This window comes from Clarias gariepinus, chromosome 17 (assembly GCF_024256425.1).
Source record: "Clarias gariepinus isolate MV-2021 ecotype Netherlands chromosome 17, CGAR_prim_01v2, whole genome shotgun sequence".
In the NCBI taxonomy this organism is placed as follows: Eukaryota; Metazoa; Chordata; class Actinopteri; order Siluriformes; family Clariidae; genus Clarias; species Clarias gariepinus.
Genome location: NC_071116.1, coordinates 9187822 through 9207123, shown reverse-complemented (window position 1 = coordinate 9207123; position 19302 = coordinate 9187822). Strand labels below are relative to the sequence as shown.

The window sequence follows — 19302 nt, the reverse complement described above, 5'->3', positions numbered from 1 at the left end:
TGTGCTTTTGTGGCTGCGTGAAATCAATGAGGGGCAGGTGTTGGGGTTTGAGGAGACCAGACACTGTCTGGATGCCCCGCAGGTTTGTATTTATTTCTTTCTTTTTACACACATCAGGTTCCTCAATAAAGCCAGACAATAATACAAGTCTACCTGAAACAGCTGAGGACTGGAGGTAAAACATTGATACTGTAGTTACTCAAGTGTGAACGAGCACAGATTTGCCAAATGAAATGTCTGAGACAGATGACAGAACCGATGCTACAGTTACAGTTTAGAATTTTGGGTGTTATATTATCTTCTCTACTTCTCTCTCTTCTTCTTCTTCTTGTTCTCTGCCGTACTCGTCATCAAGCAGTCTTTACCCATTATTGGTTGCTATGTCAACACTGATCATGCCATTTCTCTGCATCATACTGGCAGGGTGTGTGCGTGACTTTTCATTTCTCTTCATTTCACTATTTAATCGTTAGAATTAACGTCAAGGATTTGTGAGATTTTCGAGTCCAGCTTGATTTAGCAGAAAACCATCACATTTCTTTCCTTTTCTTGGCTTTCTCCAAGGCTTACACTCAATGAGTTTACATGCACACCAATAATATGAGTAGTTACTATTCCACTGAACATGGAAACCTGCATACCCTGAGGAAAACAGATTGAAGCTGTTACCGGGTTACCAAAGCAAGCACCTGGTTTTCAGTCCAATAATCTGCTTACGCGGATCTTGTTTAACATTAACTTCCCAAAAAACAGTAGGAAATTCAGAGTTAATGTATTTATTGTTGAGAGTAATTCAGTCGAATGACTTAAAAGAGTGTGTTACAGTATAAATGTACTTGCACTTCTTTCTTTCTTACCTGGATTACAGTATCCAGGGTCTCTTTTCCATCCCTAGCATCACCACCATGGGACATCAATACCTCCAGCTCCCTCTACCTGGAGCACCCTCGCCCATGTGCAACATTTTAGCTCTTCTTTCGTCAGGAATAGAATTGCATTACAGTTTTATCATCTTCTTGTGCATCCCTTTACAAATGCTGTCTTATTTATCGGTTATAGAGAGTTGGTCTCTTCCTGATCCTACTGCATTTGCTGACTGGTTATGCCTTTAGTTCTGTACAGTATCTATAAAGATTATCTCGTAATAGAAAAACTGTGCATTAGTGGAAAAACCATCATTGACTGGCACTGGCACAAATTCCTGCCCTACACCTTGTCTGCTTAAGTGAAGTTAATGCAAAGTGAAAATGCCTAGCAAGACCGGCAAAGCCATAAATTTTCAGTCTATCCACATCCACTCTGCTACAATATAATCACAGAATGCTGACTTTTCAGACCACAGTTAACAAGCTTAATCAAAAGAATGAGCTTAATGACGTCGTGCTGCATGGTTAAGTAACCGCATATACAGTAAGCCTTGGAGCACCGAATGCAAAGCCGGAGTTGCACAGCGTGAGTGATGTAAAGTTATCATCATCATCGGACTCTGTAGAAGGAGATACTTTTTCTGGAGTGATGAGTCACACATCACTGCCTGGAAGTAGATGCTTGGAGGACATTACCTGTTTCAATGCATAATGCAAACTATACAGTATGATGCTAGAAGTATAATGGGCTTGGGCAGGTTTTCATGGTCCTGAGCGCTACAGCGTACAAGTCTAGACAACATTCAACTTCCCACTTTGTGGCTAGTTTCCTGTCTCAGTATATAAAAAAAAAAACACAGGGTCCTATCAGAAACCAGGCGTTTAAAGCAGATTGGGGGAACGTAACTTGCCTGCACCAGGCCCTGACCTCAACCCCATCAACATCTTCGGGATGAGCTTGATGGGTCATTTGCAAGGCAAATTTAAAAACCCAATGTGACCAATGTGAGTGCCTGACTTCACTAATGCTCTTGTGGCTGAAAGGAAATAAATCCCTGGAGTGGAAGCTTTCCAAAGAAAAACTGCAATAACCTGGGCCACTATTTTTCTAATCAAGTCCAACGCTCATCTTTCAAGACGTTTCTACGTACAACTGATTGATGTACATTCTGATTAAAATTCCTTGGCTACACTGTTCCAATTTTTGAAGGATTGGTCCTCCTAGGTGCATACTGTATATTTTATGTACAGTATAGGAAAGTTAATTGGAAAAAAAAGTTAAATGGAAGCTTAAATAAAGGTATGGTGGGTTAATTTGTTGCCGTGGAAACGTGTTAACCTATGACCTTTTTTTAATGATAGCTACTGTGCAATACGGACAAATTATGTACAGTAGTGGAAGGGAAGCGGCAATGAACATGGAGGTATATTAGGTAAATTATTCATTCTCATGTCTAGCATTCTAATTATTAACACATAATTAGTGAGGTTACGATTTACACTCACTTTCCACTTCGTTAGGTACACCTGTTCACCTGTTCACCTGTACAAGTGCTTCTTAATGCGAGTACCAAATCAACCAATCACATGGCAGCAGCTCAGTGCATTTAGCCATGTAGACATGAGAGTTTTTTTTTTGAAAACTGCTGATCTGCTGGGATTTTAATGCCAAACCCGTCTCTAGGGTTTATATGAAAGGGTTCTTTTTCTAGGGTTTTTTTTTTCTAAGAAAAAATATCTACTGAGTGGCAGGTCTCTGGGTGAAAATGCCTTGTTGATGCTTGCGGTCAGAGGAGAACAGGTGTGAGCTGATAGGAAGGCAATAGTAACTTAAATATCATCTTGTTATAACTCAGGTATGCAGAAGAGCATCTCTGAACACAAGACACGTCGAACCTTTAAAGCAACGAGTTACAAACAGGAAACTGAGGCTACAATTCACATGGGCTTTCCAAAATTGGACCATAGAAGATAAATGTTGCCTGTTGTCAGATGGGTCAAAATTTGGAGGGAAAAATACTACTAAAAGCATGCAACCATCTTGGTCTGTCTGCGGCTGGTGGCTTTGGGTCCCTTAGTACCAATTAAGCATGGTTTAAATGCCACAGCTCACCTGAGTAGTATTCCATCCCTTTACGTCCAGCAGAATAAATCATGTCACAAAGCTAAAATCATCTCAAACTGGATCTCGATCCAAAAGAGCACATTTTAAATGGGGTTGTAGTAGAATGGTAGATTTACATCATTGATGTGCAGCTGGATCACAATCTCTGAGAAATGTTTTCAGTACTTTGTTTAAATCTATGTCAAGCAAATTCAAAAAACTTTCGCTATTAAAATATGTTATAACTCAAAAACAAATTCTTTGATTTATTGTGCAAGATGTATGGAAAAATTTGTATCGTGTCGTTTTTTAAAGGATTACTAGCCTTGTTATAATAAGCCTATGTAATAATTAGGGTTTATTAATTCAATTACATTGAAATAATAAATCCATTACGAAATCCTATTGTGTCACATTAATATTATGTCATCCTCGATAATAATGATAACACATATATCCAGTACTCCAGCGAGGCGCAATGACTTCTGGGAAAATTTGCATGTCCACATCTGGCAAAATGATGAACCATTGCTCACATCTTCCCTACAAAGTTCACAGTTCCCTTTCCATCGAGCAGTTTCACTCCCTACGGTTTGGAATCGTGCTTAACATGGCTGGATACTCCTGTGCAGCCCACTTTGCAGGGAACTACATCGCCAATCGGAATGCAGCTTTAACAACTAATATATACACAGTGACAGTAATCAGAGCTAACATAGAACAGGTGCACATATTTGGGAACCAAACCAGGGGGACCAGGGGACAGACTGAAGACGAGCCGTAGCCAGAGAATCTTAGCTTTTATTTCTTTAATATAAACATATATAGGGACAAATAAACAGGCAATAAATAAATAGGAAATATGACAAACAGATTTTTAGTTAATTTTTACCGACTACACAAACATGACTGAGCAAAACATAAAAAAATGGGACACATAGACAAATAAATAGCACAACTACACAAGATCACATGTTTTTAATGTTGTTTTCTATTACCAAAAATATACTTATTTTGAGAGTTCTACATTATATACAGTACAAGTCTATAGCCTCCTCGTTAACACACACCAGCAAGCTTCCATATAACCCAACATTTTTGCCAGGTTGTATCTGTACTGCGTGAGTTTTAAGTTAAACACAAACCCAAAAAACAAACAGTAGCATGTATTATGCATCATCATGGAAACATCACAACAAATGCAAAAGGAGAAACCATGACAATTCTTTTTTGAACACTATAATATGCAGTATAATGTAATGTATTTATATATGCAATATAATGTATGATGTAATACTTTTCTCTGAAACTTTGTGTTTGTGGAACGTTACTGAATTTAGAATAGTCTTCATCTCACCGCTGTTCCCCTCCCATTCACTGCATAAGATTCCAAATAAAATCTCCATGTCTCTCTTTTGATCTATGAATTTCATTAACCTATTTCCCATGAACGCCACATGCATCAAGTTTTCTGTTAAAAATAGTTATGTAGGGTTTAGATTTCTGTCCCTTTTTTCCTTGGCTGAAAAATACCAACAGGAGGCCTGGGGTTTGGACGGATGTGAAGAGCAGGTGTTGGAGTTAAAGGGGACCAGACACTGTCTGGTCGCCTGGGGGGAGGTTTTGTCAGCACTTCGCACCATCAGGTCCCTCAATAAAGTCGAATAACACGGGGCTTGCTGGAACAGCTGAGGATGAAAGAGGTTGAAAGATTGGCACTGGAGTCAGTCAAGTGTGGACAAACACAAAGATTTGCCAAATGTATCTTTAGAGATGCTAGAATCGTTGACTCTATAGCCACAGGTTAGTATGAGTGTACCATATAATCACTTTACAGAGCGTTTTGTTTTGCTAGCGCTCATAGCACAATGTTTTGGCAGGAAGGTCCCACTGTGTGAAATCATCTTGAAATGGGCCACGGTCCTCTCCATTTGTGTAAGGGATCATTGCGTGTAAAGAAAAGACCTTTAGTGCAGGGACCTTAGAGGTACACCAGAAAGAGCAAGGAGTGGAACTGAAGCTAAGTTAGTATTTTTTTCCTTACTTTACTATGCATGCATACTGTCATGTTCCAGGTTGCACTTCATATAAATCTTCGAATGAAATGTAATAGTTTTCCTTGCAAAATCATGCTAAAAATATACAATGACCTTACAATCTTCTCTCGCTTATTATGATTTATTTCTCTGCCTGTGTCATATGTTACCACGGCAATGGTTCATTGGAAATCTGTAATTCTTACTCCTGCAGCCAGATAATGGCTTGAAATTCCACCTTTATTCAACTGTAGTCCATAATGGCTTACCTTACTAAACTAACTCGTATTGATGGGCTTGGCATGATTTTTCAGCCTGCCCTGAAGCTCATTACCTGGAAATAATTAGTACGTCACCTTTCTTCGCAGCTACAGACGTGATGACATTGAATAAGGTGCGGAGAATACGTTTCGGATCCGATCAGTGTCGTGAAAGTCCTTTAATAGTAAATGACATTTATAGGTTGAATGTGAATTACTGTCGTTCCGACTGGTCCAGAGGATCCACAGCAAGAGCAAGGACCCAAATTACATTACATGTGTGACAGGGCATTTTAACTGGACAAGAGTGAAGAGTGCACATGGATGATTTAGGAGCCTGTAAAAAAAAAAAAAAAAAAAACACAAAAAAAAACACAATTTGACCATTTTTGTAGGTAATAAACTCTTGTGTTTTGCGGTGCACGCTCTGCAGATTTGTGTTCTTATATAACATCCAGACACACCATATATAGATCTTGTGAACGGTATGCATGGCGCACTTTTCTCATATCTGAAACTAATTGTGTGATCAAATCCAAATGATATACAACAAAGAAACATTTCCAGCATGTTCTGATACCCCCTCGTTACACTGGAGAGAACACTGAACCGTAACGTTTAATAAAAAAAAAAAAAAAACTGAAAAAAGCCAAAAAATGTGCCTTTTTGCTTCAATTGAATGTTGAACTATTAGCTAAGGGCACGAATCCCAGCTCCTTTTGATTTGCAGGCTTTGAAAAGCACTGATGAGATGAATAGGGACAATGATGCTGAATGCGCTGCAGTTTCCGCTCATTTGCGTCTCTCCCTTCTTTACACTCTCCAAGCTTCCCTCCTTCCCTCCTTCCTTCCTTCCTTCCCTTACTCCCTCCCCGCGTCTCCCACTGCCCTCCACCCTCCCCAGACAGCAATCAGTCACGTCTTCTGCTAGGTCTCCCTCACTGTCAGCACTCCCTCCTTCACATTTCAATCAGCGGTTAGAATTCCTCTATGGGGCAAAAGCTGAATCTGACTGAAGCGGTTGAGCTAGAAAGATCAGCAAACTGACTCATTGATGATACGGCATACTGTAATGTCAAAAGGCACAACACAGACGTTTTAATTTTATCTCACTGCAGCTGTGTAGGAGAGCGTGCTGCAGAGGTGGCAAAGCATGTCAAGATTTTCAAACAATAAAACTGAATTTTTTTTTCTTAGCTCCAGGCACAGCCATTTCAGGGGAGTTGTAATAGATGTATAAGAAATTATTATTATTTATTGCTAAGTTAAAAAATTAAAAAAAATTTTTTTTGTGAAAATGATTACCACATAGCATCTGAGATTTTCTATTTAAGTTCAGGCTAGCTTCAGTAAATAGACTTAGAGGTACATGTTGGTCCAGTTCCTGCACTTTTAATAAATCAGCTGCATGCAGATTGATGAATGAGCAAATCGCAAAATATGTCCATCCTGTCGTAGTGATTATAAAAAAGTACATTTTCAGAAAGATATATCGCCCCCCTGTCTCAACAGTATATTTTAGTTTATAGCAAAAGTGTTTTTAGAAAAGTTCAATCGATCCAAAATGAGGCAAAAAAAAAAAAACAACTACGCCACTATGCCCACGTGTCCACCCTGACATTGAAGGACTGATGACGGGATAGACATTTCTTGTTAAACTTAGCAATTAATGAGCACATGGTGGATTTTCACTAAGCAACATGATTCCTTGATTGCTTGATTCAACATGATTGTTTAAGGTGAATGTAAACTGTTTATCACATATATTTAGAATTTCTGATATTTAAAAAATATTTATTAAAATTTCACTATGACAGATCAGACATGTTTCTGCAACTTGATTTTTAAATATATATTTTTTTTAAATCAGAAATTTTAAATATATGTGATAAACAGTATACATCAAACTCCAAACATAACATAATGAAAATAGAAAACATAAGTGTAAATACTTTATGTACTTACAGCAGTTGTTTCATCCTCCATTGAAGAAAGACCCCAGTCAAAGACATCAGTCAGTTTCTCCAAGGGGCAGTTACCCCAAAAAAGACAGCATGGATAACACTTTCAAGGTTGAGATCAAATGTTTATGATGATGACGATGATGATGATGATGATGATGATAATTATTATTATGAAAAGGAATATAAAATAATCTACAATATACTCTTGAGAACAATAATATTTTACGTTTGTCTCATTTAACCACTTATTGCCTTCACTGAAACTATCACAGCAGCATGTGGAACATGGCAAAGTCCCATACACCCAATCAAGAAAATGGTATAAAATGCGGGAAACACATTTCAAGAGACCTGATTTGTGTCTAAATGTTTAAAAGGTAATTTATAATACAACCCAATATTTTGCAATATCTTCATTATAACTGGATGATTCGGATGAGGACACTAAATAAATGTGGGCACTTTATAACGATATTAACCCTAATGTGTGAATCAAAATTCTCAAGGGTTAAGTTGGATTGGTGATGCTAAAATATATGAATGAGTGTGTAAATGTACAATACAGGTATATGCTGCCGCATGATCCATAAAGTGTGCAATCCCATCATGCCCCATTGGCTCCGGGTCCACAATGATCCTGACGGAAAACTATCAAGGTCTGCTCTCAAGTTACAAACGTAATGAAGGGTCTATGAATTTGAAGTTCACTCTTATAGCTGGATCCCGTTGCACTAATTCACAGACTTGCACACAGGCCAGAATCTTGGCATTACAGAGTAGGTTGCTGTATAAGTGTAATGTAATGTAATGAAGTTACATAAGGGCCAGTGAAACACCAATCGGATTTGGAGTGCCTTCCTAAGACAGAACTCGATTTCACTTCTTCACACCTGACAAACCACTGGCCAGCTCTAACATACATGATACATTCTTTCAACCATGTTCCTGGACAAGACCTGACCTTTAACTTTGTGTTTTCCAATCATAAGGATTGACTCAGGATCCACTATCCCAGATTAGGCAATTAATAAAGATTAACAAATGACGTAATGGTGTACTCTAAACTATCTTTCTTGGAGAGGGGTTGTAAAAGATGGTGGTGGTGTAAATTCTCTGAAAACTATTTCCTTAACAGCATACTAGCTCAATATACTCCTAGCACACATGGTCATAGCCATACCCACAGTTCAATAGACCTTAATTACCAAATAAGGTAAAAGGTCTTGCTAATGGCATGCATGATGTTATGCACACAAGTTGTTTTAGTGTATTGATTTGATTATGGTTGGGGACATAAAATGTACACAAACTCAATACCCAAGTAAAAGTACAAGTACATGCCTAAAGAACGTACGTGCGCTAAAATGTACTTTAAGTACAAAAGATCAAAGAAACTGATTTTCCTGGTATCTATCTAACTGAGCTATTGATGTACGGCATTTAAATATTTTAACCACAAATGAAGATGATGCTAATGTTAAAATGACATGAATTAAAAGTCTCTGTCATTACATCAGTAGCTTAGCTAGCTCGTTGTTACCATCACTATCCTGTATAATTCAAGTTATTATGCATTTAAACCCTATGCATTCTGCAAGCACACAGAATACGCTAATGTTAAATGACATTATAATTATAAACTTTTTATAAAAAAACGACATTGTTACTAGCATAAAAACAAACCAAACGAGTAAGAGTTCACAACTTTTTGCCTCAGTATGTTAGCTACGTAGTTAGCTAGATTGCTTCTAATCTTACTTTGACAAGAGTGCCAGTTAAAGATGCTTGAAAGAATCCACAGCCCAGAGACCGAGTGGGCAGGATCTGTTGCCCTGGTAACCATCGATCACTTTGGTGTGCTATGCAGTTTGCGCTTTCATATTGTCCTGTCAGTCATTTCTGTGAACTTGGACTGGTGGAATCATCAGCTGGAAAAGAACAAGTTTTTGTTTAAAACGTAGGTAGTAAAAGTACAATATTTTTTACCGAACAATGTAATGAGTAGAAGTAAAAAAACTATATGGAAAAAACTTAAGTAGAGTACAGACACATGGAAGACTAAACACATAAGTACAGTAACAGAGTTGTTTGACTTCGATCCCCGCCATCTCTGCAAATAATTCAAACATCTGTATTTGTGTTTTCGTTTTTAAATTCCTTCCAAAATGCTTGTGAATAAAAAGAAACGTCTGTTTTTTGTCTGATTAAAAAACCAACGTCCAAAATATGGGCTGATGCACTTTCAATTTAAACGGACAGATCAAACATCTGTTGTCTGGAGGATTATTTTTTTGACAAACTAAATAAAGACAGCAATGTGTGTGGTATTAACTTAAAAAAATATATAAATCCCAGCAGTGTGTGTGTGGGAAATGCTCCTGCTACAGCGCTCGACTAAGCAGCTGTTCCTCCTCCAGATAAGTGAGCTGACTTTAAAACAACAACAACATCAAAAACACTTTTTAGTGCTTTTCTTAAAGAGCGTCTATAATGCAGAATTCATTTTAGGCATTCAGATGCGTCTCCAGTGTGTGTGTGTGTGTGTGTGTACAAAAAAAGTGAGAAGAATAAATTCCCTGCTTTTTGTCCTTCTTCTATGGCCATCGCTGAAACAAGCCAAAGAGATTTCCCCCTAATGTGACCTCATATAAAAAAGATTATATTATATTATATTTTCAAGATACTATTATATTTTCAAGGTATTATTCCAGGGTATTTCAGCTGGAGTGTGTATGACAAAAGACTTGGTAAAGAGTAAAGTAATGTAAGTAAAGTGAAGTAAATAGGAATAGACTGTTCATAAACAATTCTGCTATAATTGCTTTGTTCTAGTATGTGTCGTTATAGAGAGATGGGTGTGGTTACATTATGTAGAACATTTGGGAAAATATTTGATACATTAGTATGCATCAAAGGCTTGTAAGAGAATGTTAATATTCATGACATAGAAGGTGCTGCAAGTAAACAACCAACGACTTCTCATGAGAATAACAAAAACACAGCGCCGGCCAACAAATTAGCAAGAGAATTGCTAAGCACATTACAAAATATTTCAGTATAAACATATTTAATATGCTTCAGGCCAAAATTTAAATTCTACCAATGCGATGACTTTGCAAGTCTTGGGTTAAACACACTGGGTCTTATTTACAGTAAGGATAAGGCTCATGGGGGAGCCTGGTTTTAAAGCAGGTACAGTTATAAGGCTCTCTCTCTCCCTCTCTCTCTCTCTCTCTCTCTCTGTTTTCTACAGTAAGGACTTAAACTATAAAGACATTTGTGAGGCTACTAGCATTGTAGATTACCACTTCCATCCAGCTAATAGGCTTTTGATCATTCTGCCATCTGGAAGTCACCCTGCTGACCCTTATACAGTTCTATGGAGTTTCTCATAAGCACTGAGGCACGTAGCTATTTGTTAAACGGTAGCGTCCGCATCAAATTGAGCACTCAATCACCAAAGGGTTTAATATGATGTTGGCCCATCCTTGGACCATGCAGCTATAACAACTTTAACTCTTCTGGGAAGGCTTTCCACAAGGTTTAGGAGTGTGTTTATGTGAATTTTTGCCATTCTTCCAGAAGCGCATTTGTGAGATCAAACAATGATCTTGGACGAAAAGGTTGAGCTTAGGATTGTGCGGGCCAGTCAAGTTCTTCCACACTACCTAGAACTAGAACTAACTTGCCGAGCCCAAATCCTGAAAAACAACCTGACATCATAATCCCTCCTCCACCAAACTTTACAATTGGCACGATGAAGTCAGACAAGCACCGACGTCCCGGTAACCGCCAAACCCAGACTTGTCCATTGGATTGACAGACAGAGAAGTGTGATTTGTCACTTCAGAGAATACGTCTCCACTGCTCTAGAGTCCAAAACTATTAAATAAAACATATGCAATTGGGTAATTTAGTACTAAAACCACCAACAACAACAACAGTCAATTTTAAGTTAACAAAGTCAGCTGTTCTACAATAGTTCTAGCAAGAACAGTATTGTCAAGTGCATTTGCAAAACCCATCATGCACCATGATAAAACTGGTTTTAACAAAGACCATCCCAGGAAAGCAAGACCAAAACTTACCTCTGCTATAAAGTTAACAGCCTCAGAAATCACCAATTAACAGCACCTCCGATTAGATTTATTGTGAAAGCTATACAGATTATAAATAACAGGCACATCTCAATATCAGCTGTTTATATGGGAATATTGCACATTTTGGATGCCTTTTATCATTGTTTTATAACGTAGAAAGAAATAAAGAATCACGAAAGACTATTGAATTAGATGGTGTGTCCAAACTTTTCTACAACTGTTGAAAAGACCATATAAATATACTTGATGTAAGGTTATTAGGTTTTATTCAAGCCTACAGGGATACAAACATATAACTGTAACTTGAACATGCTGCAACAATCTGTCATAGCTATAAAAACGACTAAGTCCAGAACCTTCAGCTTCTTTTCTAAGCTAATAATTTGTTTTAGTGGACGTATTTGCTTGTTTGACATTCAATCTACATTCTACAGACAGGCAGAGATGTGCCATTGAATCGGATGTAAAGATGTCAGCTAGTCAAGATCCGTTGTCCATGTCCTGGGAGAGCATCTGGAAAGACGGCGTTGACAAACGAAGGATAAATAATGTGTTTTGGGGTGGGTCAGAATGTAATAGGGACTGACAAATGTCTTCATCTGCTTTTTAACAATCACTATTATGATTCTGATTCATATTTTTATGTGCCTGCCTCTACGTGCCAAAGATAAGCCATGGCTAGCCAAAAGCATTCTTTTCTCAGCGTAGTTGGCTCCTAGTGAATGTGTTTGCTTTTGTATCGAGCGTGATTACATGCAAGTGTGCATGTGAGAACCTTCTGCTCTCTTCTCTGGGATGTAGGAGAGACTGACAGCTATACACTGGCCAGATGGAGTTTACTAGAGCTGAGGAGCTGACGGATGAGGAGAAGGAAATCATCAACAGCGTGCTGGCCCGGGCCGAGCTGATTGAGGCCATGGAGCAGGAGCGGATTGGGTGAGTCTGACACCATTTGTTCAGCTCCTTCCTTGGTACCTGTGACAAAGTAGGTTGAGTGTTTAAACTACAGCGGTGGCGAAAAATCTAAAAATAAAAAAGCCATGTATTTGCCATGTATTCTGTCTGTATATACTGTAGGTGATGTCTCTAATTAGGTCTTGCCTATTTAGCTGAAGAGTTGTGCAAATACAGTAGAATCAACTGGTTTGGTTAATGGATGGAATAAATATAAAACTTAATATAAAAAATATAAAAATAAATATAAAACTGGATTTTTACTTTCTGAAACCTATTACACTAATATTTTGTTTGACCACCTTTGATTACGACATTACGTTCATATGTGAAAATTACTGTATTCCTCATGTGTTCAGAACCACTTGAGTCCTGGATTATGCCTATAATATACCAGGAAAGAAAAGCAACCTGGTCATTCAGTTCGTTTAATGTTGCTGAGCCTAGACCTGACCAAATGAAGCAACCCCAGATCATAACACTGTCTCCAGATGTTTGTACAGTGCATGATGGCTACATCGCTTCCCTTCTTACCCTAATTGCTCTGGACTGGGGTCAGTCGGAACTCATCAGACCTCATGACCTTTTTCATTTCTTAGGACCAATCTTTATACTCTTTAGAAACCCAAAGCCTCTTCTTCTGATTAACTTCACTAACCTCACTTTCCCTGTGTATGTATGTAAATGCTCTAACATTTACTACTTATATTAAGCACAGCTGCAGTTCCTTCTGTAGATCTTTATATGATGGAACATCACCAAGTGTTTGAGCATGCTCATTATATTTATTTTCCTCTGTAAAGTGGACAACACTATCCTTTCAGGTTTTAATAATGTAATAAAAAGTTCTCAACCCAATTCCAGTCATTTGAATGTTTTCGGACACCAGACCGGGTACTGTACAGTATATGGTGCTCATACAGTAGTTATCATTATTAAGGTTTGATGAATATTTGAATGAGAGTGGACAGGATTGGCCAGAACTCATTGACCGGAATGGACTGGCTGAATTGGCATCTCCAGGAGATGATGGGCGTGGGATAGAATAAAGTCCAGGGCTGTGCACACCTTTATTTCAAATCTCTTTGAGCAAACATAAACCTCAGCTAACCCCAAAATGCTGGATCATTGCTGACCCTGTGTGCAGATCTCAGCCTGCTTCCTGGCTGGATAATGCAAAAAGACTGTTTGTTCCACTGAGGATAACTGAAACAAAAGTAAATCCACTTCTACTTGATCTTGATGGAAAGAGAGAGATATACTGGTGGAAAATGCACTCATTAAAACCTGAATGATTCAGCAAAAACACATCTGTCTCAGCATTTCGGTACTGCCTTTTTGGTTCCATTACAACCATGGCTTGGATTGTACTGCAAGTCATAAATAGTGAATGTTACAACTACCAACTTTGTATCAACCTTTTTGCTTAGCCCTTGGTCTCTATTTGTTCTGCTGACGCATTCCACACAACCTCCTGTCCTCAACACTTAATTTGCTAAGTGACCCCTCGTTTCTTATTATCAGCAGGATTTAAGGCAGGAGTGTTTAACAGTTTTAAGGAGGAGTTGAAGGAGTGTGTAATGAGCTTAATGCTGTTGTGTCCTGCAGCCGTTTGGTCAATCGACTGGACACGATAAAGAGGACGGCGTGCGGTGACGGCCACTCGCAATGCCTGCTCTGCGGCCAACAGTTCGGCATGACGGGAGTCAGTACAGTCATGTGTGAGGAGTGCAAGAAGGTATACAGGGTGTCTCTTTACACAACATCTACAGCTGCATCCAAATATATGCAGCCTTTATGTAATAAAAACAAAATTGCTCCAAATCACCTACAAAAATGTTTTATAATCTATAAATGTATGATATTTAAATGCTGATTTAGTATTTAGTATTAAAAAGTGCTGACTGGAATAATAATATAATAATAATAACCTATAACAAAATGTAAGTGCATATAGCAGTAAATGGTTCTGCAGTAAAATATTTATTTAGACATGATTAAATATATAGCACATGAAAGTGATAGCATAGTAATAATCATAATAATAGTAATCATCATAATAATAGTAATAATCATAATAATAATCATCATCATCATCATTATCATCATCATCATCATCATTATTATTATTAACCTGCACTAAGTATCACTTTATAAAATATCATTTGTACATGATATGCTCCAGTCACATTTACATCCATATTCAGATTGAGATTCAGTTTCGTGTTGTTGAGTTTTTGTAATTCGCCCTGGATAAAAGCGCCTGCCAAATGCCTTATTATAAAATATAAAAGTGAGTTTTAGCATTTTTCAAAATCACACAAAACTCAAACTAATATAGCAAAAAATAATCCAATAAATAAGAAAAAAAAAACCATTTATTTATTTATATAATGTCTTGACACAATTGTTACCTATACCTACTCACATATTCTATTCTCATCTTCACATCCTTACTTCCGCGACCGTTTTTGAGTTATTCACACATTAAAAATGCTCAAATATATGAGACGATCCTCACCATACTTTTTACGCACACTAAATCCGAATAATATCTATAAATGCTGCAGTGTAATTTGCTAAACTCTGAAATTATTGCTTTGTGGCACCATGTTCTCTTCTACAACCTGGGTAGTTTATTATGTGCTGTAACATCTAATAATGTGAAGCATTTACTATCCATCTATTAAGTACTCTTACTGTACTGTAATATACGCTCTGTACTGTAAAATAGCATGCTACTGAACAAATGTTCAGTTATATGACACAGCTGCACAGCAGCTGCACACATCCCGTTCAAAGTCTTTACAATGCTTTATTAGCACTAAAGCCCATCTGTAGTGATGTCACATGTTGTGGAAATGCACTGAAGGATGATGCTATGTGGCCGAATGTGTTTGCACCTGCACAGTCTCTTGAGGCTAACATATGATATGTGTGTGTGTGTGTGTGTGTGTGTGTTTGTTTTCTCACCTACCACAGCACATATGCACCAAGTGTGGCATTCGCAGTAATAGTCGCTCCTGCCCTGTATGGCTGTGCAAGATATGCAGCGAACACAAGGAGGTTAGAAATCATTCAATTACATCATGTCATAATGTCCTTCTGCAATATGTGTCCTTAATTTCATGACAGCCGCTTCATACAGAGCATATGTTAAATTATGGCAGCAATTTCTTTGATCTGTGTTTCTTTGATCTGGGCTTTCATACTGTATCTTATATATATATACAGTATATATGTATATACCTGTATGGTGCATTTATTATAATTTTTTCAAGTCGAGGTTTTTAACAGTAGACGTTGACACAGAGCAGGTACAGCAATCCAGATGTAGATTTAGATTCCTAACGAGCAAGTAAGAGGCGACAATGGGAAGGAGAAGACCCCCAGAGACAACATGAATAAGAAACCTTGAGAGGAATCAGAATCAAAAGGGAATCTGCACTCTTCTTGGTGACACCAGCTAGTGGGATTTTAAATCATTTGTCTTCTTCAAGCCGTGGAAACAGTCTTTGGTTACAGAAGCAAATGTACAATGTGTAGTTATGATTAATAACTGAAGAAAGGCTGAGACTTAAACATACACTCTTTATTGAGAAGTGCACATTCTTATAGTATCCATGGGGGATTATCTACATCATCAGACTGTGTGTCACAGAAGCAGCAGCTTTAAGCAAATGTGGAGTATTAAAGCAGTAATGGAAGCTTTGTTTACGGATATGTATAAGTTCTAATTCATGTCCAGCTGTCATGACCTTTTGCGAGATGAATTTGCCATTTTTAATTTGAATAGAAACATGGGACTGAATGCTCCTCAACAGAAGGGATTTGCATTCAAAAGCATACAGGATCAATAACAATAAACACTTTCCCAAAGTCCATATACAGCTATTAAATACCCTGCATTTATAACACTATTTATACCATAGAGTTTTCTTACAGTGTCATATGTGTGTTTTTTTTAAACAGATTTGCAAAATAAGCAGAAATAAATATCAGATGCAGTTATTTGACTAAGAATTACAAATGCCGTAATGCCACCTATAGAGTTTTTACAAAGCAGTTTATAAATTCTGGAGCCCTCTATTAAAATATGCAATATTAATATGAATATGCTTATGGACCCTGTATATAAAGGGGCGTTCAAGTCGAACCAGGATTTCAGGCACAGTCCTGAGATTTTCATGGTGCGAATGTTTTAAAGAAGGCTGTACATGAATGGCGATCCTGGCTGAAGTGCCTCGGAGCCCACTGCAGTCGTTCCCATGAAGATTTAGAGAGAGGAAAGCCTGATCCTTAAAAAATCACCACCTTGTAGAAGAGGCGCATGTGTCTGTGGGAACTGCATACACAATCATTTTTTTGTTTGACCTTGCTCCTAACATTTTACATTTTTGGCCCTTTAAAGGAGTTCCTGGGAGGCCAGATTTTCAGCCATGTAGCAAGCACTCGGATCATAGCTCCGGAATACTGAGAAAACTTTCTACCTTGATGGTATCCAGACACTAGTGAAACACTGGGATAAGTGCATTAGTGTAGCAGGAGATTATATAGAGAGAAATAAAGGGAGTTTTTACTCTCATATCTGTGTTCGGCTTTTCTGCACAATCAAAAGTCTCGGTTATGACTTGAACACCCCTCATATTTGGAGTGTAAGACAGTGGATTTTTATTTAAACCATTTTTTTCTTTTGTCTTTTTTCTTTTTAATATACCACACCAGCATGCTGCCCTTGAAAAATAAGAAAAAAAGGTAGCAGTGTCCTCAACCACAGCTATTGATCTTAACTTGAAGGACTTTATTAATTCAGTTCATTCTTTTTTTTTGGTACATACTGTACCTGCAAAAACTTTGCACCAAACTAGCAGCCTAATTTAAACTATTGTGACCTTCACTACCCAGTTACTGAGCATAAATACATGAACACTGTACAGTAAACGCATATTGTGGCATCTCATGTTCTTTGAACCGTAACATATGAGCTTTATACAGTATAGGACTTGCCTCCAGTGCTGATCCATACTGTCCCTCTCAAGACATACTGTACATCATATGTGTTTCGAACACTTTCTCTTTCACTCTGATTCTTTTTTCATGTTAAGGACCATCTCTGTGTAGATCTCCAATAAATATAGTGTCACTGAATTTTTCAAAGGGGCTTCGCTGATGTATTAGTTTAACACACCGAAACAGGGAGCGGTGCAGAGATGGTTGTCTTTTTTTTTTTTTCCTCTTCTTGATAGGTTCAGCACCTTTAACTTTAGGAGGCTCTTTCACTATAATGAGGTGATTCATGCTTTTGATGAGTCACTGCTGTCACAAAGCAGCATGCACGCAGCATCCCACAATACGATATGATCATGCAGATGCTCCAATATTTCGTTTGTCCCTAATTTAGTGTACTCTCATATGCAAATAATACAAAGGGCTTAAAATTGCCTGTATTCTTCAGTATTTTAAAGTTATGGCTAAAACACTGGTTTCCTTTGTTTTTTTTTCCTTGTGTTTTTGTTTTTGTTTAAATGCAAATCAGGCGCTGGGCAAATGTTTGAAATGGTTCACTACCCACTATTTCCTAGATTAGAGGACCAGGAAAAATCACTACATTGCTTTTGTCATTTTTATTAATAACTTTCTTTTAAACAATGGAGTCATATTCTTCCTGGTAAAGATGTTCAATGATAGCGTATTATTTGCCATAGTTGTACTATAAATCTAACACTGTAATAATACAGAATAGTAATGATACAGAATCAAATAAGGACGCCTAAATCTTTGTGGAACCTATTACACCGCTCATGCCCAGATCCTAATGGGACCTCACTAAATGAGACTAAAGGCACACTTGGAGGAAAAACTGTTTGTTAGTTGGATAGATAGATAGATATTGTCATTGCACAGTGTAGTACAGGTCCTTTGCATTTTATAAGCTACCAGCATGGCAAATAGTAGCACTCTGCCAATTATAATAATATATGTTTAAAGTGCAGGCTTAATTATCAATGTACATTTTGGTTCTTGATATGACAGACAACCTTAGTGTAGGAGACAAAAAGGGAAAAAAAGGCAAGAGGACTTGAAAGGGTTGATACTGTTTTTAATTAATAGCGACATGTGTTTGGATTTAATATTGGCTTTTTTATATAATTTAATTTAATTTATATATATATTATAGAGTGCTATTATATATGGAAATACTGAATGATGTGTTACATAATTCTGCAGACATGATAAACATATATAACAAAACTGGTACAATAATATGATGCCTAAGACTTTTGCACAGTACTGTACTGTATGTGCTCTGCAAGTGGGGCCCATGGGAACAAATACCAGCCTGTCTCAACCCACAGAAAAGCCAATGCTGCACAAATTACCAAACAAAGTTAATTATGGCCATAAAAAAAAAAGCTGCATCCAGGTGCCAGACACCATAGCATACCACCAGGGGACCTGCGGAGCCACTCCCCAAGGGGCCGGAGCCACCCCGGTGGTATAAGTCGGACCCAGAATCTACATGGCTTTAATTCTAAAGTTATGGCTGAAGAGTTGAACAGAAGGATACAGTTATGGGTGACCAGGTGGTAGAACAGCAGACTCAGCACACAACCCTGTGGGATGCCAGTGTTCAGGATGTGGAGAACATGTGATTGCCCAACCTAACAGACTGAGGTCTACTGGTTAGGAAGTCCAGATCGGTCAGTTCATTCAGGATGATTATGTAATTTTGAATCAGCTTTAAAAAAAACATGGCGTGCCATCCGAGGCCAAAATTAAGTCCAAACATGTCGCTATTAATTAAAAATAGTATCAACCCTTTCAAGTCCTCTATTTTTTTCTTTTTGTCCCCTACAGAAAGGACATCTGTTATATCAAGAACCAAAATATATATTAATAATTGAGATAAACCAGTCATATTAAGTTTATATCATCTTTATGAAAATGAACTTGACTAACAAAACAGATTTATGAATGATTGTAAATTTTGAAATGACTTATTTTACTGCTTAAACAG

At 37.7% G+C, this 19302-nt stretch overlaps 1 protein-coding gene across 1 annotated transcript in view; it reads left to right on the top strand.

Moving 5' to 3' along the window:
* Window positions 1–19302, top strand: part of rph3aa (rabphilin 3A homolog (mouse), a) — a 34596-nt gene that overhangs the window by 4694 nt on the left and 10600 nt on the right. Inside the window, exons 2-4 of the mRNA XM_053516431.1 lie at window positions 12132–12266; window positions 13893–14022; window positions 15267–15350. Coding sequence (XP_053372406.1) covers window positions 12160–12266; window positions 13893–14022; window positions 15267–15350 — 321 coding nt within the window. The 5' untranslated portion in view covers window positions 12132–12159. The remainder of the gene's footprint in view (window positions 1–12131; window positions 12267–13892; window positions 14023–15266; window positions 15351–19302) is intronic.